The sequence below is a fragment of the Maniola jurtina genome, chromosome 4 (assembly GCF_905333055.1).
Source record: "Maniola jurtina chromosome 4, ilManJurt1.1, whole genome shotgun sequence".
Classification (NCBI taxonomy): Eukaryota; Metazoa; Arthropoda; class Insecta; order Lepidoptera; family Nymphalidae; genus Maniola; species Maniola jurtina.
This window is the reverse complement of record NC_060032.1, coordinates 4753336-4773648: the sequence shown is the minus strand read 5'-3', so window position 1 is coordinate 4773648 and position 20313 is coordinate 4753336. Positions and strand designations below refer to the sequence as shown.

The following is a 20313-nucleotide window of genomic DNA, read 5'->3' as shown; positions in this document are numbered from 1 at the left end:
TTAAAACGAACGGGCTCTTAGTCGGGGGATCGACTTCGAATATCACTTACTTTAACGATGAAGGCAAACATCGTGAGGAAACCTGCAAGCCTGAGATTTCTCCATGTTCTGAAAAGGTGTGAGAAGTCTGCCAAACCGCACTTGCCCAGTGTGGTAGATTATTCAGATTGGTAGAAAACGCAGTTGCAGTTAACTGTGCAAGCAAAGCATAGCATGGCAGCACAAGAATTTATTAACCAAACTATTACTTTAGAAACGATCTCTGAGACTGATGCCCACACTATTCTTTCTAAAAAAAACAGCCAAGTGTGAGTTAGACTCGCACACGCCCGAAGGCAAGATACGTCGTAAAAAAATACTTTTTTTTGTGATATAACCACAAATTCACGGTTTTCGAATTTTTTCCTTTACTTGTGCTATAAGACCAAGACATTGCTAGTTGCTGACAGTGCATCATCCTCATAATGAATCTATCGCTGAACCACTACTGAGCACAGGTCTCCCGCAATGAATAGGAGTTAGGCCATAGTCCATCCTTTTTGGCCAAGTGCAGATTGGCAGACTCAGAATCAGGTCAACGGGAAAATATAGGTTTTGATTCCCTTGACGGATCTTGACAGACAGACAACAAAGTGATCCTCGAAGGGTTCCTTTTTCTCTGGAGATACAGAACCCTAAAAATTACATGATTTCGCCCCAATGCAACTATGATGGCTATTGCTCGAAAAGATGAAATAAATAACAAAACTTTAGAAGCAAAAATAATTTTATTTAATAAATATATTATTTAGCATTTCGATCTTAGAACTATTGACAGGTATGACAAAATTTTATTTAGGTATAAAGATCACATAAAATATTAATTATTTCATTCAATTAATATTTTTACCTTAACTTCAAATAATATCTGCCATCTGTAGATATTTTACTTTCTAAAATCACAGAACACAAAGTTAGTAAATATTATAATAAATTAAAACCTTATCTTGAAGACCTAACCTTATTTTAGGGATAAACAAGGAATCTTTTTACCTACTAGCCATGTGCCCGATGGGATTTCTCATCTCCCATTTAACCTTCATTAACATACCAATGTTAATGAAGGTTAAATACTTACAATACAGAGTACACGAGCGCGTGGAACCATACCTGCGCGAGCTCACACACGCGCTAACTTTCTGTACAGTTTGGTGGCATCTTTTTCTTACCAATGTAATAAGAAAAAGACAGACAAACGTAATTTAATTTAGAACTGTCAAACCTCGTGACATTGGTGCCAGTCATGAGCCTATTGTTTAAATTGATTATTGTAGAGTGCACTAAAATTTAGAGTCAGAGAAACATCAGAATCGACGCCAATGGCGTTAAGATTATCTGCATCTTTTTCTTTTTAATATTGCTAAAGAAGGATAGAAAACGAATTTCCAATTTAAAGACTATATTTAGTACACTCTACAAATTTAAATAGGCTCACGATCGGCGCCTAAATTTTATTAATGGGGCGAGTTTTCAATCGCCCAACTTAGTCAGTTGCCAACATATTATAATACTTAGCAAAGTTCCATAACAAAGACATTTTGGCAGTTTTGTTATGGAAATCTGTCAAAACATTAAAACTATTCACCAGTTAAAGTATACAGATCAAACCGCTGAGTCATGAAATATTTATTCATTTAGGATTTCTTTATAAGTTAGACTTCATTTAAGACTATTTTCAGAACATCCACCTGAGCGAGCTGGGTGGTCACTTAAATTTTCAATTAATTATTATTTATCTTATCACATCATCTAGCTGCAAGTCAAATAGGTAAAGATAACAAAGTAACTCAATAGCACTATACTACACTTACACGTACATTTACTTGTTAACAGAATTGAAAACAATTAGTTTTTCAAAAATTATTTTTAATAATCCTTGTTTTTCTCTGCAAGATTTTATTTAAGTACTACTTGATCTGATGGTGTTACATATAGAAATAATAATTATTGCTATGTCTTATGATATGTCACTTCGCGATGGTCGATTCATTCGAATAACAATCGAACTATTTGATAACAATTGAATAATCGACAAACAATCGATTGTTACGTAGTGCACAGGTCTGAGGACTGTGACGAATGAATCAAAAATCGAATGCAATTGCGCAAATCATTAAGATTTTCGATTTATTCCCTCTGGATTTGTAGATTTAACTATCGAAAAATTTAACAATTGATTGTTGATTTTTATTCGATTTTTTTTTTTGTGAAGAGGATCGCCATCGCCAGTGCCACTTAACACATGCTGCATTTTCAATGTCTGCTAGAACCTCTAATCCCCAACATACAATGGTACTTATAAAACTATATTTTCTCTCAAGAGGTAAATGGGATTGAGTTTTCACAATAATTATACATTACATGGTAATCTTGCAAGAATGTGCTTATTATTGTGCTGAGATTTAGCCCGGGGGCATTCGAGTTTGTTACAAATTTTTTAAATTTCAAATGGCAAAAATTCAAGTAATCACAGTAGCAACTTATATTTTGTGTGACTGGTCTAGTCACTAAAACTCAGCTTATGGCAAGCAAAACTATAACATACATGTACAATGTACATTCATATGTTGCAATGTTCTAGATACATTATTTTAAATCAATGATTTTATATTTATGTAATGTAAAAAAGAAGTAAATATATTATGTTACACACACACAGTCCTCAAACTGCTGCATTTCGTAGATATCTATTTCTTCTACTCTAGTACATTTTGTATCTTGTTTTACTCATCAACACAAACAGATTTTATATACACCATATAAATTATAATATCATTGTTTTAAATATTACTCACATCTACATTATTAGTGAATTCGCTACTTAACAAATTAATATTTAGGGTTCCATACTCAAAGGGTGCCAACAGGACTATTACTAAGCTTCCGCTGTCCGTCCATCCACTGGACATAGTGTCTGTCAAGAAACCTATAGGGTACTTCCCGTTGACCTAGAATCATGAAATTTGGTAGGTAGGTAGGTCTTATAGCACAAGTACAGAAATATCTGAAAACCCCGAATTTGTGGTTAAATCATTTAAAGAAAAATTAAAATGTGTTTTAATTTTCAAAGTAAGATAACTATACCAAGTGGGGTATCATATGAAAGGGTTTTACCTGTACATTCTAACACAGATTTTTATTTATTTTTATGTATAATAGTTTTTGATTTATCGTGCAAAATGTTGGAAAAAATACCCGAGTACGGAACCCTCAGTGTGCAAGTCTGACTCACACATGGCCGGTTTTTTATTCTTTCTTTACTTCTTTATGCAGGAACCTCTGGGATAATGAGTATGCCACTCCTACAGTGAGAGCAGCTACAACTGTGCCTTGGGCTGCGACTCGCAACTGCATGAGGAATACACTCGTACTCATTTTACCTCTGTGCTTGAATTTGTAGGCTCCATAACCACAGACTCCTATTAAGCCCAGAATTCCTGTAACAGAAATTAGTGTATTTTTTATCAATTAGGAATTTAATGTTGTGGTAGGTCACAAGCTCAGAGTTCCTGTAGATTGAAGCAAGGCAGAGATGTGTCCAGTCAACCAATCAGATTTTTGAGAGATGATGTGAAAGAGTAAAAAGTTGCCTATGAATCTGATTGGTCTGCTTAACAAAGCTTTATTCCAACCAGGAACACAGGCACCAAAGGCTGAAATTCTGATTAGGCAAATATCAGTTTTTCATAAAGGGTATATTTATGTGCTAAAATTAGTGTTCAATTTATCATTGATGAATGAAAAATCTGTATATCTCTTAAAGAGTTTTGGAATGCCTTGCCAGCTATTTCAGCTCTATGCCTCACACTTATGCAGTAGGATTTGTGAATCCATCGCTATTATCCTATGGATAGGGGTCACAACCCTCAGTAATGAGACAAAGAGATATCTCTCTCTTTCTCTGTATTGATATCAATAGATTTGTTTGTATACTCACACTGGACAAAGTATTGTACCTACATAGGTCCAACATTTTATACAGAAGTATTATTAAAAAGTTCTAAGTGATTTAATCTCTTTTGAAAGTTGAGAATTAAGCTGCGAGAGCAGGTGCAGGCATGCAGGATGAGAGACGGAAAATATAGCAGTGACCCAAAATAAGTTACATACTTAATGCAACATGACGCCTTGAGTGTTCTTCTCAGCTACCAAGAAGATTAGTGAATAAAGATTCAGTGTGATCAACGACAGGCTTTTTGCTTAGGTTTCTTACCTATAGTATTTAAGTGTAAAATAAAATTTATAACCTATTTTTGACCTTGAAATGGTACTTACCTACGATCATAAACGGCGAATCCTTTGACTTCCTTGCGATACGTTCAACCTGAGACTCTTCTGTATAATCAAATATTTTTTGAGGATTCATATTGAGATTCCAATCCACTGAAAATTAAATTCTTAAGTTGTAATAAGTTGTAAAAATGTTGTAGACCCATTGTAAATTAAGCAAAGCCAAAACGTATTACGATTATATAATACTAATTTATCAAAAGAACGTGTAAAACTGTAAAACATCTAATGTAAAAACTGGCACAAAACCAAGAATATTAAATATTATTTTACGTATGTAAATACTGTGCGGAAATCAGACTCAGACGGACAAGTAAATTTTATTACCTTAAACTATACACCGATAGGAAAATTTATTTAAGTAAATGAATTATATAATTTACAAAATTACCCACAACATTGCATCACAAAAATTATAACCTTGCTCACGTTCACACTTTACACCATATTTTTCCAAAATGACGAAATGATTTCAACGAAATCCAAATCGAATTCACAGCAATAGAGGTGGCAGGGGATGCTGACTGCCATTTTATCACGCCAGATGGCGCATCGTCGCCATGGCCATTGAAAACTGTCATATTCATACGTTTAATAACCTTTCACAAAGTAATTTTTTAATTTTCTCAAAATATGCCTCTTTGTGCTGTGCCAGGATGTACTAACTCCGGTGTCCATTTATTTCCGAAAGATCCAAAGTTAAAAAAACAGTGGGAGAAGGTTATACGTCGCAAAAATTTTGTGGCGACTTTGCATAGCAGGTTATGTCGGAATCATTTCCAAGAGTCTGATTATGTAGGAGAGTCAGCTTACACAGGTGAGTTAAAAAGTATCTAATTTCAGTCATTAGTGTAACAGAATCGCAGTTATCATTTGTACCAGTGTGTTCATGGAACTATAAATATTTTACTGTGTTTGAAAGCTGATTTCCAACACACATAATTTGGTTTGAATATTTCCCTAGTTTCTTTTAAAGAATAAACAAACCATGCATCACTAATGTATCACTATGTATCCTGTCACCCTTTATCCACCTATAGTTTTAGGCCTGGTCTAAAAAGCTCTTATTTTTTATCTTACTAGTTATGTTACAATACTAGTTTAGACAAATAATATTGCTGACTTGTTCAATTTATTTTTATTTTTCAGGATATCCTCAAATATGCAGGTATTTAAAAAAGGGGACCATACCAAGCATATTTCCTTGGTCCACCCATGTGTCAACAACGCCTACATCAAGAGCCCGTCGATATTTGGCAAGAAGCAGACGCCAAATTGACTTCGGTCAACCAACTGTGGATGAAAGTATTCCAGAACCCTCTACGAGTACTGAAATAGAAATATCTACAATAATAGAGTCCTCAACAGAAGACATTACTCCAAAAGCAATATCTGTTAGCACTCAGTGTGGTAGTACTTTAGGAATATTATCACTAGAAGCTATGAGAGGCAATAATAAAACTATTCATTTTTATACCGGTCTTGAAAACTATGACAAATTCATGCTGCTCTTAGACACATTAACTCCTATGTGCTATAATTTAAACTATTTGAGAAGTACAGTTATGAATGTTTGTGTTCGTGACCAAATGTTAATAACAATGATGAAACTTAGAAGGTATTTACCAGATTTTGAGTTGGCATTTTTGTTTGGTATTTCAGAAACTAATGTTGCAAACATTTTTATAACATGGATCAATTTTATGTATGAAATATGGAATTTAATTGATATTTGGCCCACTAAAGAATTAGTTGAATACTTTATGCCGGAGGCATTTAAAAGAGGTTTTCCGAGTACAAGAATTATTGTGGACACAACGGAAATACCCATTACAAAGCCTGGTAATCCTATAGCACAGCAAGTGACATTCAGCAATTATAAACACAAAAATACTGTGAAGGCTATGATTGGGGCAACACCTGGTGGTCTAATATCATATATCTCAGAATGTTATGGTGGTTCTGTCAGTGATAGACAGATCATAGAAAGATCTGAGCTGGTTAATCGTTGTGACAGTGGCGACTCTATTATGGCTGATAGAGGTTTCAATGTGCAGGATATATTTGCTACAAAAGACGTTACTATTAATATTCCAACATATTTGAAAGGAAAGACACAAATACCTGGTATTAGAATAGTCCAGGATCGAAAACTAGCAAGCAAACGAGTGCACATAGAACGTATTATTGGGCTAGCCAAAACTTACAAGATTTTAAAAAGTGAATTAAGCCCATACCACGTAGCCTTATCATCAAGAATTTTATTCATTTGTGCTTTTGTATGTAATTTTAGAGAAAATATTATGAAATAAAAGCTGTTTAATCTTATATAAATTTTTTATTAGACATTATTATTCTTTATATAGGAGTTTTTTAATCACAGCAGCTTTAAAGAAGTTGTGATAAAAATAATCAAGTTTTTCTAACATGTACTTAATGAATTCTTCATCATAATCAATGAATATGACTTCTAAACTTTTGAAGGTATAAACCAATAAGTTGCAAAATTTCCTTTTTGTGACATACAATTGCCCTTGTATTTGATAGTAATATATGTTGTTCTTTTTCAAAGAGAGTTTCCCATTTTCATATTGTAGATATGGCACATTTAGTGGACAAACTTCTTTGTTCCGCGAACTATATGGACATTTTACTTCTATTATTGTTTCTGATCCCAGTAAGCCATCAGGGGATGCTCCTAGGTAAGGACGTTCCTTACTCAAAAATAACCCACATTCTGTAATTTCAAGATTAAAAGTGTCCATATATTTTTTCATTGCAATTTTTTCATTTATATTACCATGTGCCATTGCTTTGGTTTTTATTGTAGTTTTATGTAAGATTTGACTGGAATATTTCAATAAACTTTCAGTTTTTAAATGGCACACAGTATGAAAAATGCTGGCTGTTATATGGGTTTTTCTGTAACTATGCCATTTTGGGTTATTGCTTTGTCCTCGAGTCTCCCTTTCTATTTCCAGAATCTTTTGTTCTGATACATTTTGCAATACCATAGATTCTAAAAAACAATCTATAGCACTTTTTTCCAAGTACTCATGGTCCAAACATATGCTTCGTTGGCTGGCTACAGGATATATCTGTTTTATAGGCATTGATGACTGTGGATAATTTAGAATCATGGACTGGAATCTGCATTGAAATGCCTTCTTGTCAAAATCAGGGTTTTGCTTCAAGTATGGCGAGAAGACAGTATTATTTATATCCCTTTTTGATGGGAATCTGGAAGCTCGTAATGGAGTAGCATAATATTTCCTTGATGGCTTATGGAATGTCTGTAGTTGTGACGTAGAAACTTCATGAAGTATTATTATTTTTTGCTGGACAATGTTTTCTGCTGCAAGAAGCACCACAGCAATGTGTTTACAGTGGGCTTCATTGCCTTCACCTGCTGCACATTCACAGTTTGCCTCTTCAGGCATTCCATCGTTATTTAATTTGATGTTAATCTCGTATTGAAGTTGTTTCATGGATGCCTTGCAATAACCTGGAAGTATAGGTATAATAAATTTTAATTATCAAATTAAGGCAAGTACACAAACAAAATCTAAAACCACACTGTCATACCACAATCAATAGTAGTTGCATATTATTTCAGTCATCGCCTTTTATTTTCTTATATCCTACTAATATTAAAAATGCAAAAGTATGTTTGTTTGTTGGTTTATTCATTTGTCCTTCAATCACGCCACAACAGAGCAATGGAATGTGATTTTTTGTATGGGTATAGTTAAGAACCTGAAGAGTGGCTACTTTTTATCCTGGAATATTGTGTGAGGAGTTTCAGTAGTACTTAATCAAAAAACTTATTCCACACAATTTCCAAGGCATCAGCTAGTTAAAATTAAATAGCTAGTCTAGTATAAGTGGAAATAAGCCTACCTTTTAGGTAAGTATCTTGGCCAGATGTTGCTGATCGTAAAACAAGAAGGTATCTCGATTCATACAATTTAACAGCATCGCAGATATTTTTATTGAATCTGAAATAAATACCAATGCATGAGGACTGAATGAGGCTTAGGGTATTACATGATAAATAAAGGAACAGTATTATTATATTAAATGTCTTTTGAAAGAATTATATTATATTATTTGTTATTATAAGCACTAGGTACCTACCTATCAAAGTAACTTTGAATATGATGTTTGGTAATCTTCGGCAATATGGTGGAGCTATTAACGTCTTTGTAAAGTTCTACAGCAGGTACGTCAATTGCTTGGCTTTGAGAAGCTTGCAGGGTTTGGTGACCAAAATTAAAATTTCGATCGTAGGCTTCTAACCTAAAAATTAAAAACATATATTATGTACTAAAGTAACGATCTCAGGACTATACTTAATTTTTTAACATGAATTATTTAAGAATAAAAACATTCAAATCCAAAAAAAGGTGCTAATTATATAAAAGACCACTAAAAAAAATTAATAATATATATTAGGACTACCTTTCTACAAGTTCCGATTTCTTTCCAGTTATCCTCCCTCCTCGTTTTTTTAATTCGTCTTTCAATTCTTTGAGCTTCCAGGTAGAATACATATCAAGTATTGCGTTGATCGATAGGTTTTAACCACAAAAAACAGCAAAAAATCGATTTGCAAACTGATGTAAACAAAGCAATTACAAAATGACAGCGGCCATCGCGCTTCTAGCGCCCTCTGCGCTCAGCTTTGCGTCAGCATCTTCATAGAGTGTCGTCCAATCAGCAAACGCATACATGAATTTGACAGCGAGTCAATGAGCAAAGTTTTTTTTTTTTCTCTCGTCTGGCTTTACACTGATTAGCCAATGTCAAGTTTGTAGTTATTTACAACTTTTGTAAAATTTTGTAGTTACTTATACATAATATGTATGGACTTCGTCTGTGCCGGCGCCCATCGACATACGCGCGGCGCCCTTTTAAAGTGCTTCCCAGTCAGTTCCACCACCAATGAACACCACCAGAACACAAACACCGGCCACTTCTAACAAACAAACACTCTATTAGTCACAACACGCGCGCCAGCAAACGCCACCACAGACGAAGTCCTAAGCAAAGTTTGATGGACAAACATGTCAAAAATAGGTTAAGAGCAAGTGAATCATAAATTATTTTGAATTGTGCAAAAATCTATTATATTTTAATTTATAATTCAATCATATTTTTATAGTGTCAAATAACTATCCCATTTTAATAATTAACAATGAATTATATAAAATAAACTTAAATCTAAATTAAATCAAAAATAAATAAATTAAAAATAAAATAAATTACTTAAATCAAATCTAAAAGATCATCAACACTACCGCAGCAAGGATTTGTAACTAAGATGCTGGCAGCATTGGCCCTTTAGATGACCAAACTAATTCTTGGTCCAAGGCCAGCTTTTGCTGGTTCGATAACCATTTTTGAAATTTCCCCAAAAAGAGCTTGAGCCCTCGGGGCCCACGGCCCTTAGATCTCCACGCCAAAATATGAAGGTTTGCTCACATTGAGGTCTTTATATTTGTACCTCTCGGACCGTGGCACTGGTGGCCGCTGCAGTCTGCACCCGCTATAGACGAGATTGCCTGCATGTGGGATGCAGCTAAAGTCTTATAGTAGAGGTATAATTGTGATTAATATATAATCTGCAAGGCACGAGGATTACCTTCTATTGAGTGGCGCAGGCTACACAAACAGGTTGCATGCGCTGTTACGGCGTGTACCATTAGGTATAGTACTATATCACTTTTGTGAAAAGATCGTAAGTACCAAAAAAAGTATAGTATAAATCGCCTGATTTACTTCTAATCGTGGTACCTAGCTGATATCAATTTTCTGTAAGCTCATCCTGTAATATTCATTAATCCTTTCTGCATTGTTTTTGATGAATTATTGCTCACTGTAGATGGTATTAATAATAAATACAAAAAGAGAATTATTAATTTAATGTAATACAAAATCAGTACAAAAATAAAACTTTTAATAATTATCCATATAAATATTAAACCTAGTTACTTGCATTTAACTGTACATTAAAACTTTTAAAAAAGTAAACCTTTTTCACGCATGCTAACTTACCTGAGAAAATATTTTGCTCACCAATTTATTTTTACGTACCCACCTACATCCCAAATAAAAAATAACTATAATAATATTTCAGTATGAAATTGCATAAGTTGTGGATTACTTGGTGAAGAAGTGAATGTACTTTTAAAAGACTTTTTATGAAATAATAGTACCCCTAAAAATATTAATTTTAACCTAATAGTATCCATTTAAATTCTCTCTCTTATTGCGAAATATTGTAAATACGTAATTCAGAAAGTATAGATTAGTCGTTTAACCTTGGTCCCAGATCTTTAGAATTTCATAAAATATACATAAAAATCTGAAAATATTAAATTATTACAATGAAAAACTTATGTACTATATATTTTGTAAATTCTAATACCTAGTTACTATTTCTCTTAGGAATAATATCTTCTGATTTCTGCTAAAATTATTTCATAACTTGATTCATCTATTATAAGGAATTTTTTAGCTCTTCTGCTAAAATAATATATATCACCGGTATAAATATCAAACCACAAAGCGTGTATATGTAAATCGTGTCTCTGAAGGCGTTTTTTTAACATTCCGTATGATGCAATGTTCTGCAGCTGTTGCAATGTATTAACCTGAAATAATATTTTTTTTTTAGGTTCTTTTGAATTAAAATGTAACGTTATAAAATATTTCAAAACTACCTGCGACAGTTTGTCTTCAATGCAAAATTTATTATCGGGATCAATATACGCTACAAATTTTCTTTGTGGTGTTTCGGCAGTAAATAGTATTGGTTTTTCAAAATCACCTCCTATATCAAGAAATTTATCTAAACTTGATTTCCCGTGAGAACAGAGCCACGATTTTAGTGGAGAGATTCTTCTTTGTTCCTGAAGTTGAAAATATGCAAGTAAGACAAGAATAAAAACCAAATGATGAAAAATTCCAATACATAACGTAAAAAACATACTAAGCTCGATTCTTCTTTACTCTTAAGTTTATACAGTAGATTCATAGCTTTGCAATCACTGTGTCCACATACAATTATATGTCTGATATCATTAATGATACAACTGAGTTCTAAACCAGCCGGTTCACAGCTTGTCATTTCATCTACAAAATGTTGTGAATGTGGTATAAGATTTCCCGCATTTCTAACTGCAATCAAATAAAACTTATCATTACTATCGTGTTCTATGAGTTTGAATCTACAAGTATAGTACAGCGCGTATTATATGTAAAATGTACATTACCTATACCTATAGTATAGTAGTATTTTATTTCTATTTGATAATTGATAATCCATACTAATATTATAAATGTGAAAGTATGCCTGTCTGTCTATTTGTCTCTCTGCCTGCTAGCTTTTCACGGTTTTGGCAATTTTGATGACTTCGTACAGAGTTAGTTTACATCCCGGGGAAAGACAGGCTACTTTTTATTCCGGAAAATCAAAGAGTCCCAAGAGTCGGAACATCAAGAAGAACCTCCGGGATTCTTAAAGATCCATCCGTCTAACCAATTTATATAAAGTTCAACACAGAAGTGGCTTGCAATCCGGAAATAGACATAGGCAACTTTTTATTCCAGAAAAATCAGATATGAATTATTTTGTGAAAAAGAAGTAAGTGTATACGTTAATTATTCAGAAGTTGAAACTTTGTCAGACGGTGGGACAAATGCGGATTCACTAAATAAACTCGGACTGCTCGATTCCACTGGTCAATAAAAGTTCCGCAATTTATAAGCTAATTATATTATATCATAATATACGTAATACTAACCAACAAACATATCTCCAACACAAGTTTCTGTAAACCTTGTAGGTATCATTCTGCTGTCCATGCAAGTGTAAAATATGGCTTTTGGCTAAAAGTAATATTTTAATTAAGGACACCGACGTAAACGGTAAATTACTACAAAAGTTAATTTGTTAGTTTCAATTAATTAAGATTCGAATTTAATTCAAACCAGAGTTTACTAAAAAATGTCTTTGCTCTTGGCCTATAACGTTTATTATTTTTATTTTTCAAGGTCAATATTGAATATATAGTTACCATGTGACTGAGTCTGTGCTTGAGCTAATCTTTGTCGTTTTCAAAACGTATTAGCAATATGTCAATGTGTCAACTGTCAACGTCAGTCCAGTCCTGTCAATCTAAGAAAATATTTTTCTTGAACCCGACAAAACATAGAAAAACAAAAATTATTACTTCGAAAAAAGTGTATGTTGATGCTAGAATATTAGTTTAGTTTTAAACTATTTTTTGGGATACCCCATACCGTTTAAGTGTATTTAAAATAGGGAAAGGTTAGTTGAATTACATACCACTGGATTATCCTTGACTTCTTGAAACTGTTTAACCATGGTTGCCCGATCTAAAATACGATATCGCATAATGCCTCGCAAAATCCTGTCCATTGTTGAAATAAAACAGCCGTAGCCGGCTAATATTATCTACCACAAGCAAACCGATGGTTCGACCATGTGTGTAGGTTAGATTCGTTTTGACATTTCTGACCTTCATTAATGAAGCCACAAAGCTTATCGCGGGCGACCTAAACTTGTAGTTGTAGGTACCGTATAGAGGCAAATTAAATCGGAATGCGTAATTAATGCGAACGTAGTGATTATATTCTCTTTGATTAATGCTACATAGATATTGTTCAAATAAGACTTGATTAAAAAATATAATGTTCCACTTTTATCTAACCGTGAAGTACAAAGAGATACAATTATTACTGATTGTAGTAAAACTATGTGTATAATTTCTTATTTGTCAGATTTACTTCTATTATACCCCATTATCTTATTGCATTGAAGGAAGATAGGGACAAGATGGCACACAGTGGAAATTATGGTTTTTTCAATTAAATATATTTAAATACAGCTCTGTGCTGCTCTTTAGCTTCAAAGGTCTATCAATTTTGCATCTCGTGTTAGTAAATACATTAAATGTTCATTCCCTTATTTTTATAACTTGTTATAATTTTCCTGAAGTTTATACTAAGTGTGAAATTGTGTCCCTTACCCACCCAATCGTCTGTATTGAGGAAAAGATGTTGGGATCTATTTATAAGTCCAATAAGCAAGTCTAACAAAATGCTTTTACGAATTATTAATTTTAACTTTATTTTATTTTAGATGAATGCAGAAAGTGTGATTGGCGATGGAGTTAAAATGGAGAAGATATCTCCAGCACTTCCTGTTAACCACCGTTTTGTGGAGCCAGAAAAGGCAGTTAAAACTATAACTGATATGGCCATCTGGGAAAAGTCTGAAGCATATATGGAGTACACTGGTTTTATTGCAACTCTAAATGAGGCAATTAAAGCAAAACCACTATCTGTGGACTGCAAAGTTTCAGAGAATGTATCTAAGTTGGTTAATTTATTGGAGAAGCTCAATAAATTGATAGATGAGTATCCGCCTGTGGAACAGCCGCAAAGGTTTGGTAATACTGCATTCAGAGATTGGTTAGCTAAAGTCAAGATGAATAGCACAGCATACTTGCAAGAAGTTCTTCATCCCCAGCTACATTTAGCAATACCAGAGATTAAAGTATATTTAGAAGAGAGCTTTGGGAATGCAACCAGGATAGACTACGGGACAGGCCATGAAATGTCATTCATTATGTTCCTTTGCTGTCTTTACAAAATAGGTTGTTTACAAATGGAAGACAATGTGGCAACTGTATTTTTAATATTTAACAAGTATCTAGAGATTGTTAGAAGATTGCAGCAAATCTATAGGATGGAACCGGCGGGCAGTCACGGAGTCTGGAGTTTAGATGATTACCAGTTTGTCCCGTTCATATGGGGAAGTTCACAGCTCATAGACCAGCCGAGAATTTATCCACCTGTGAAATTCTTAGAAGATGATATTATTGACAAATATGCGCATGATTACATGTTCCTCTCCTGCATAAAATACATTAAGGAGGTAAAAAAGGGTCCGTTTGCTGAACATTCTAATCAGTTGTGGAGCATCAGCGCAGTAGGTTCATGGTCCAAAATAAACCAGGGATTAATTAAGATGTACAAAAAAGAAGTTCTGGCAAAGTTCCCAGTCATACAGCATGTTTTGTTTGGCTCCCTTCTTCCAATACGTAGATTCCCAATCCAGCATTAATATTCAGTAATTTTTTCAATTTATAGGCTTTTCCTTAGTAGGTAATGCATTTGTTGCGTATGATTTGTTTTGTGATGGTGCACTTAATTCAGTATTAAAGTTTTGTTTGTTAAGACCTGCCTTTGATAATGATTTGAATCAAATTTGAAATATGTGATATTAAAATAAATATAGAAATAATTGTTTTACAAATATTTGTATTAATGTTTTTTATTTAGTTTTGCATTTTGCAAGGACTAGAATAGGTATTTATTTTACCAATAAGATATCATGAAATTCGTAATTTTAATTTATGGTTTAACTTTCCTATCTCTAATAATAAAATGAAACTGAATAAAATACTGCTAAGTTTTTTATGTGTTTTATTTCATTAATACTTAAATAAAAGAAACAATGGTAATAAATAAATAATTAATAATAATATAAGCCAAATAGGAACTAACTGTTACACTGTTTTAGTGTAACTGGGATGACCTTATGTGGAATACAATATGTATTTATATAGGTACTTAGTTATATAATTAAAATCTGTAGTGTACTGATCTTTAATATAATTTCCTTCATACCTACTAATAACTAAATAATGTTAGAAATACTGCTTATGTAGTACTAAGAAGAAATTGGGAAGTAATAAATTAAATAAGATGGTAGATACTTAATATCTATACCTACATATAATAAAATTGTAGAAAAGTGGTATCTGTACAATGGAAATATATAAAAAAAAGTAGCAGGGGTTGTTATTATATCGATGCCGAACCCGAAATTGTAATTCATTTTTTTTGTCTGTTTGTCTGTGTGTTTGTGCACGCTAATATCAGAAACGGCTTATTCGATTTAGATACGGTTTTTACTAATATATTGTAGTAAGCTTCACATAATATTTAGTGTTTATTTCATGTCAATCGGTTCATAAATAAAAAAGTTAAGTCAATTTAAAGAATCACGGCGAACATTTTTAACGTACAGAGTACGTACTACACGCCTCGCGTCCCGAAAGTCACTATTCCACGCGAACGAGTCGCGGGCACAGCTAGTTTAAAATAAATCTTTTAAGTTCCGAAAAACGCGGCATCAATCATTACAATCTCAGTTTGTTGTAATTGGCTAAAATTGTGTTTTATTGTAACAATGCATTTGCGAATGCCAATCAGAGGTGATTGTCCCACTCTTACATGATGATGTCACACTAGCTATCAAACTGCAGCAATCCCCGGAGTCATTTCGTGAACGTAGGTAGTTAAATACATACTCGTAACCAATCACAGTTATTTACAATAATTTATACAACCTACATCATCATAATAAACATTGATCTAACACTTGTACACCTAATAGACGAGAAATCTTAAGAGTATGTTGCAAAAAATAGCATTTTCGGTGTCAATGTTTCACTTCAGGCTTGGGTTTACTAATATAGTTGCGGTAGAGGGTGTAGCTCATGCCAGCAGTCAATGCTCCGACTACTAGGCCTTGTGAAATTACACGGAACTGCATCAGGAAGACGCTGGTGCTCATTGTGCCGCGGTTCTTATACGAGTATGCTCCATATCCGACTGCGGCTGCCAAACCCGCTAGTCCTGCAAAAAACAAAAATCACACTAATATTATAAAGGCGAAAGTTTGTATGTGTGTGTGTGTGTGTGTGTGTGTGTGTGTGTTTGTTACTCCTTCACGCAAAAACCACTGGACGGATTTGGCTGAAATTTGGAATGGAGATAGATAATATCCTGGATTAGCACATAGGCTACTTTTTATCCCGGAAAATCTAAAAGTTCCCACGGGATTTCGAAAAACCTAAATCCACGCGGGCGAAGTCGCGGGCATCGGCTAGTTATTAATATATTTATAAATTAAAGACCCCGCTGGCGATTCGATGGGTTCGATTCCCGGCAGAGTTTGGAATTTTTTTCTAAATCACTGGTCTAGCCTGATGGGAGACTTCGGCCGTGGCTAGTTACCACCCTACCGGCAGTCGTGCCGCCAAGCGATTTAGCGTTCCGGTATGATGCCGTGTAGAAACCAAAGGGGTATGGGTTTAATAAAAACTGCCATACTTCGCCCAGGTTAGCCCACTTCCATCTTAGTATCTATCTTGTATTTAATAAAAAAAAATAGAGGGAAATCAATTTTCTTAAATATGTTTAAAACTTTATTTTAAACTTAACGACTCCCCAAACAAAAGTCATTCAAAATTCATTTCACCACTCGCTCCAGTAGATTCAAAGCAAATTGGCTGTGAGCTGTGACAGACGGACAGACAGACCACAACCTAAGGTAATTTATAAAAGTAATTTTTAAGTCTAGACGCCAATTAATTGAACTCGGGATTTGTAGCTTATAAGGGAGGGCAGGAACAGCGAACCACTGCGCTAGAGGCCGTCAATTAGCTCAGCATTCTCGTTATATCCATTGTATATGGTCAATTACAAGTAGGTATCTAGGTATCATGATGTCACCTCTAATGGGTCGTCACTCGTGACTCGTAAATTCGGTGTAAAATATAGATACAAATACCTATGTATCAAAGTTACAATGACAAATTGATTACAAACAAACATAGTAACAGTGTATTATTTTCTAACTAATTAGGTACTCAAATAATTTAATATTTGAAGCTGCATGTAGATTTAATAATAATTTTCTTAACGTAAAGGAAAACATCCGAAAATCGTTGTCACAAAAAATATATGTTATTTCTTGTGATGGTAAGGAACCCTTTGTGTACGACTCCGACTCGCACTTGACTGGTTTTTTATAAGTATCGACAGCTATATAGGAGTCCTTTGGTAACTAACCGACTTCCAAAAAAGGAGGAGGTTCTCAATTGGTAGGAATCTTTTTTTTTATTTTTTATGTATGTTCCCCTATTACTCAAAGACCCCTGGACCGATTTGGAATTATTATTTTTTGTTTGAAAGGGTATACTGTGCAGGTGGTCCCATATAAATTTGGTGAAGATCTGATGAATATCTTCGGAGATGGAGAACAGAACTCCTCAATGGATAAGAGCAAATTGCTCGCGATCAGTGTAATAGCTTAGTAAACAGTAGGGTTTTAACTGGGCATAGCATATTATAGTACAGTGGAACCACTAAAAATTGTGAAATAAAAAATTTTCACAAGAAAAATAAAACCGACTTCAAAAACCACGAACACTAAAAAGTAAAAAATAACTTATTTTTTTTATTTTTTTTAATGTTTTAAGATATGTATCCTTACCGACAACCATAAATGGAGATTCTTTTGTTTTTCGCGCTAACTTTTCCGACTGGCTTTCGTCGTGATAATCGAATATCGGCTTGTCTTGGGCCATTGTGGATGCTGAAAAATAAAAACTTAGTGAGGTTTCATAAATTAATATTTAAATAGTAGATACAAAGTCAGGTATCAATGGTATCTGTCTACCTACATAACTTTCCGTTTTATTTTATGTCAGTTTGAAATAGGTAGGCCGTTGAATCTACAAGGTACCTATCGCTATGATGGGAAGCAGTTATCAGTTAGGCACTTCTATTAGTTTACGTTTATACCTATAGGTAAATGACCTGCTGCAGCTCTTATTGCAAGGGAAAATAAAGGGCAGGCGTAGACCTGGCCGTAGACGAACATCCTGGCTCAAAAACCTTCGCCAGTGGTTTAACATGAGTACAAGGTTACTGTTTAGAGCAGCGGTGAACAAAATCCAGTTAGCCCTAATGATTGCCAACCTCCGATAGGAGATGGCACTAGAAGAAGAAGAAGAAGAATTAGTTTACGACACTACACAGTTTAAAATTAAATCATCATCATCAAACAAATTTAATTCAAACCGCCGATTTATTTAATTTTCATCTCAAAATCAGCGATCATAAATTACGTAGTCAGGCAGCTCTACGTGAAAAAGATAAAAACGCATTGCAAGAAGCACTTGAGTTAACAATTAGGTAAATACCTGATAATAAGTACCCTGAATAAGAAGAATTAGGATAGAAATAATTAAAAAGATAATATTAAATACCTAGCCAACTCACCGTATTAGATGGCCAAGGTCGCCAAATCAGGACTAAAACTAGCCTTTACGTAAGCAAATTACGACGAATTATGACGAAACTAAAACAATCTCGACTTCAAGCCATGAACACTTTTCCATCTAAACGCCAATGAGCAACTAAGGAAACTCCGTACAGAGATAGCTACCATACTAGGTATGTCATACTTATATCATTTTTATCGCGTTCATGAAAATTCGTGTTAAAATTCACACGTTACTAGCGTTCTTTCAGTTATCCATTACTACTTTCGTACGCAGGTATTTTAGAAGTAATCTACAACCGTGTTGATAATAGAGTATTACGTAATATGAGTTTATGTGTACCTATTTCATATTACGACGCAATGGTTTAGGATTGCCTTGCACGTGTTTTTTAGGAAAAAATATTTTTAGCTTTTATTTGATTGATCTATTGATTTTGTACAACTCTGTAGGTCAGGCAAAAGCACCGTGCAATCTTAAGAGGGGTCTCTCCGTCGCTCGCTTCATACAAACGTAGTTCCAATTTCATTTGAATATTAAGCAACCAAAGTCCATGAAATTTTGCAGACATTTTCTAGAAACTAATATCTATGTCTGTGGTTTTCCAGATTTCTGTTAAAATATTCAATTTCAAAGTTACGCGTTCTTACAAATTTACATACAAATCTTTGAGCCCCTGTAATTTTAAAACTAGGTACATATTTTTAGAAAAATCTAAAACACCACAGACACAGATATTAGTTTCTAGAATATGTCTGCAAAATTTCATGGACTTTGGTTGCTTAATATTCAAATGAAATTGGAACTACGATTGTATGAAACGAGTGACGGAGAGACCCCTCTTAAGTACCTACCTAATTTAGTCGTGGATAAGTAGGCAAGGTTTGTAAGATAAAGTTAGATACCGGCTAGGTAGTAGATGTGCTTCTTTACCATCATAGAGTAAAGTACTTACCTAATATTCCTCTCCCGCCGCGCAATGTGTGTGACCAGAGCTTTAGTACTGGTAAATTAAATGATAGCAAGCTTAGGTAAGTATCAATAATACCGAAGTACCTAGAGATAAGGTGGTAGATACGAGTAGTGATTATAATTTACTAGCCGATGCCCGCGACTTCGCCCGCGTGGATTTAGGTTTTTCGAAATCCCGTGGGAACTCTTTGATTTTCCGGGATAAAAAGTAGCCTATGTGCTAATCCAGGATATTATCTATCTCCATTCCAAATTTCAGCCAAATCCGTCCAGTAGTTTTTGCGTGAAGGAGTAACAAACATACACTCACGCGCACACACATACAAACTTTCGCCTTTATAATAATAAGTGTGATAGGCTGCGCATGTGGCATAAGGCCAAAGATTCAAACTTTATCTAGGTATATCTTAGGTACAACTGCCTATCATAGGCCAAAGATTCAAACTTTATCTAGGTATATCTTAGGTACAACTGCCTATCATAGGCAGTTGTACCTAAGATATACCTAGATAAAGTTTGAATCTTTGGCCTTATGCCACATGCTCTGTCTATGGATTAACAAGAACTTGAATGTTAGGTATAACCATATTATTATAACCACGGGATACAGTATTATTGTAACCATTTAACTAAATAAATTAATGGACTATGGAGTTGAGATTTGGGAATAGATAATGCATTTACATCAGAAAAAGAATTCTAAATCTATAAGTATAGGTAGATGACTTACTGGACTATACTGACTGGAATATAAATTCCAGAAAAATTGTTCTCCTAAAGTGGTTGTATATTCACTATTAATAATATAAATGCGGTGTTTGCTTGTTGGTTTGTCCTTCAA

The 20313-nt window shown here is 34.0% G+C and overlaps 6 protein-coding genes across 14 annotated transcripts; 2 read left to right on the top strand and 4 right to left on the bottom strand.

Annotated features, from left to right (window-relative positions):
• Nucleotides 1–3195: 3195 nt before the first annotated feature.
• Nucleotides 3196–4842, bottom strand: LOC123864830 (HIG1 domain family member 1A, mitochondrial-like). Of its 2 annotated transcripts, none has more exons than XM_045905540.1 (3): nucleotides 4664–4842; nucleotides 4315–4424; nucleotides 3196–3476 (listed from the first exon to the last, which is right to left on the bottom strand). In XM_045905540.1, exons 2-3 carry the CDS (start codon nucleotides 4403–4405, stop codon nucleotides 3286–3288), a joined length of 282 nt encoding a protein of 93 aa, XP_045761496.1. In that variant the 5' UTR covers nucleotides 4406–4424; nucleotides 4664–4842; the 3' UTR covers nucleotides 3196–3285. The 2 variants fall into 2 exon arrangements, with proteins under 2 accessions (XP_045761496.1, XP_045761495.1); XM_045905539.1 differs by having other exon boundaries at nucleotides 3197–3476; nucleotides 4315–4422; nucleotides 4657–4842.
• Nucleotides 4840–6641, top strand: LOC123864790. The gene is made up of 2 exons (XM_045905468.1): nucleotides 4840–5146; nucleotides 5479–6641. Exons 1-2 carry the CDS (start codon nucleotides 4963–4965, stop codon nucleotides 6639–6641), a joined length of 1347 nt encoding a protein of 448 aa, XP_045761424.1. The 5' UTR covers nucleotides 4840–4962.
• A 39-nt stretch (nucleotides 6642–6680) lies between these two features.
• On the bottom strand, nucleotides 6681–9026 carry LOC123864785. Its single transcript, XM_045905463.1, has 4 exons — nucleotides 8791–9026; nucleotides 8467–8628; nucleotides 8230–8327; nucleotides 6681–7834 (listed from the first exon to the last, which is right to left on the bottom strand). The coding sequence occupies exons 1-4, from the start codon at nucleotides 8880–8882 to the stop codon at nucleotides 6681–6683; spliced, it is 1506 nt and encodes a 501-aa protein (XP_045761419.1). The 5' UTR covers nucleotides 8883–9026.
• LOC123864829 (HIG1 domain family member 1A, mitochondrial-like) lies at nucleotides 8163–19480 on the bottom strand. 4 transcript variants are annotated; one of them, XR_006795840.1, is made up of 5 exons: nucleotides 18499–18668; nucleotides 17708–17809; nucleotides 15815–16065; nucleotides 8459–8466; nucleotides 8163–8168 (listed from the first exon to the last, which is right to left on the bottom strand). XR_006795840.1 is itself a non-coding variant. In XM_045905536.1 (3 exons), the coding sequence occupies exons 2-3, from the start codon at nucleotides 17799–17801 to the stop codon at nucleotides 15869–15871; spliced, it is 291 nt and encodes a 96-aa protein (XP_045761492.1). In that variant the 5' UTR covers nucleotides 17802–17809; nucleotides 19456–19480; the 3' UTR covers nucleotides 15427–15868. The 4 variants fall into 4 exon arrangements, 3 of the variants coding, with proteins under 3 accessions (XP_045761492.1, XP_045761493.1, XP_045761491.1); XM_045905536.1 differs by lacking the exons at nucleotides 8163–8168; nucleotides 8459–8466; nucleotides 18499–18668 and adding an exon at nucleotides 19456–19480 and having other exon boundaries at nucleotides 15427–16065; XM_045905537.1 differs by lacking the exons at nucleotides 8163–8168; nucleotides 8459–8466; nucleotides 18499–18668 and adding an exon at nucleotides 18684–18756 and having other exon boundaries at nucleotides 15427–16065.
• LOC123864814 (beta carbonic anhydrase 1) lies at nucleotides 10239–12820 on the bottom strand. Its single transcript, XM_045905516.1, has 5 exons — nucleotides 12683–12820; nucleotides 12138–12222; nucleotides 11324–11511; nucleotides 11055–11243; nucleotides 10239–10985 (listed from the first exon to the last, which is right to left on the bottom strand). Exons 1-5 carry the CDS (start codon nucleotides 12773–12775, stop codon nucleotides 10776–10778), a joined length of 765 nt encoding a protein of 254 aa, XP_045761472.1. The 5' UTR covers nucleotides 12776–12820; the 3' UTR covers nucleotides 10239–10775.
• Nucleotides 12487–14837, top strand: LOC123864806 (serine/threonine-protein phosphatase 2A activator-like). 5 transcript variants are annotated; one of them, XM_045905503.1, is made up of 2 exons: nucleotides 12487–12491; nucleotides 13499–14837. In XM_045905503.1, the coding sequence occupies exon 2, from the start codon at nucleotides 13499–13501 to the stop codon at nucleotides 14483–14485; it is 987 nt and encodes a 328-aa protein (XP_045761459.1). In that variant the 5' UTR covers nucleotides 12487–12491; the 3' UTR covers nucleotides 14486–14837. The 5 variants fall into 5 exon arrangements, with proteins under 5 accessions (XP_045761459.1, XP_045761456.1, XP_045761460.1 ...); XM_045905500.1 differs by lacking the exon at nucleotides 12487–12491 and adding an exon at nucleotides 12507–12664; XM_045905504.1 differs by lacking the exon at nucleotides 12487–12491 and adding an exon at nucleotides 12555–12578.
• Nucleotides 19481–20313: the final 833 nt, after the last annotated feature.

Excerpts from the sequence above, each read along its gene's own strand:
- LOC123864830 (XM_045905540.1), bottom strand. The coding sequence starts at position 4,405 with ATGAATCCTCAAAAAATATTTGATTATACAGAAGAGTCTCAGGTTGAA. Across the intron at positions 3,477-4,314 it reads TTCGCCGTTTATGATCGTAG|GAATTCTGGGCTTAATAGGA; the intron begins GTAAGTACCATT and ends TTTCTGTTACAG.
- LOC123864829 (XM_045905536.1), bottom strand. The coding sequence starts at position 17,801 with ATGGCCCAAGACAAGCCGATATTCGATTATCACGACGAAAGCCAGTCG. Across the intron at positions 16,066-17,707 it reads ATCTCCATTTATGGTTGTCG|GACTAGCGGGTTTGGCAGCC; the intron begins GTAAGGATACAT and ends TGTTTTTTGCAG.
- LOC123864790 (XM_045905468.1), top strand. The coding sequence starts at position 4,963 with ATGCCTCTTTGTGCTGTGCCAGGATGTACTAACTCCGGTGTCCATTTA. Across the intron at positions 5,147-5,478 it reads AGGAGAGTCAGCTTACACAG|GATATCCTCAAATATGCAGG; the intron begins GTGAGTTAAAAA and ends TTTATTTTTCAG.
- LOC123864814 (XM_045905516.1), bottom strand. The coding sequence starts at position 12,775 with ATGGACAGGATTTTGCGAGGCATTATGCGATATCGTATTTTAGATCGG. Across the intron at positions 11,512-12,137 it reads TGTTGGAGATATGTTTGTTG|TTAGAAATGCGGGAAATCTT; the intron begins GTTAGTATTACG and ends ATTTGATTGCAG. Across the intron at positions 10,986-11,054 it reads TTGAAGACAAACTGTCGCAG|GTTAATACATTGCAACAGCT; the intron begins GTAGTTTTGAAA and ends ATATTATTTCAG.
- LOC123864806 (XM_045905503.1), top strand. The coding sequence starts at position 13,499 with ATGAATGCAGAAAGTGTGATTGGCGATGGAGTTAAAATGGAGAAGATA.
- LOC123864785 (XM_045905463.1), bottom strand. The coding sequence starts at position 8,882 with ATGTATTCTACCTGGAAGCTCAAAGAATTGAAAGACGAATTAAAAAAA. Across the intron at positions 8,328-8,466 it reads ATTCAAAGTTACTTTGATAG|ATTCAATAAAAATATCTGCG; the intron begins GTAGGTACCTAG and ends TATTTATTTCAG. Across the intron at positions 7,835-8,229 it reads CCAAGATACTTACCTAAAAG|GTTATTGCAAGGCATCCATG; the intron begins GTAGGCTTATTT and ends CTATACTTCCAG.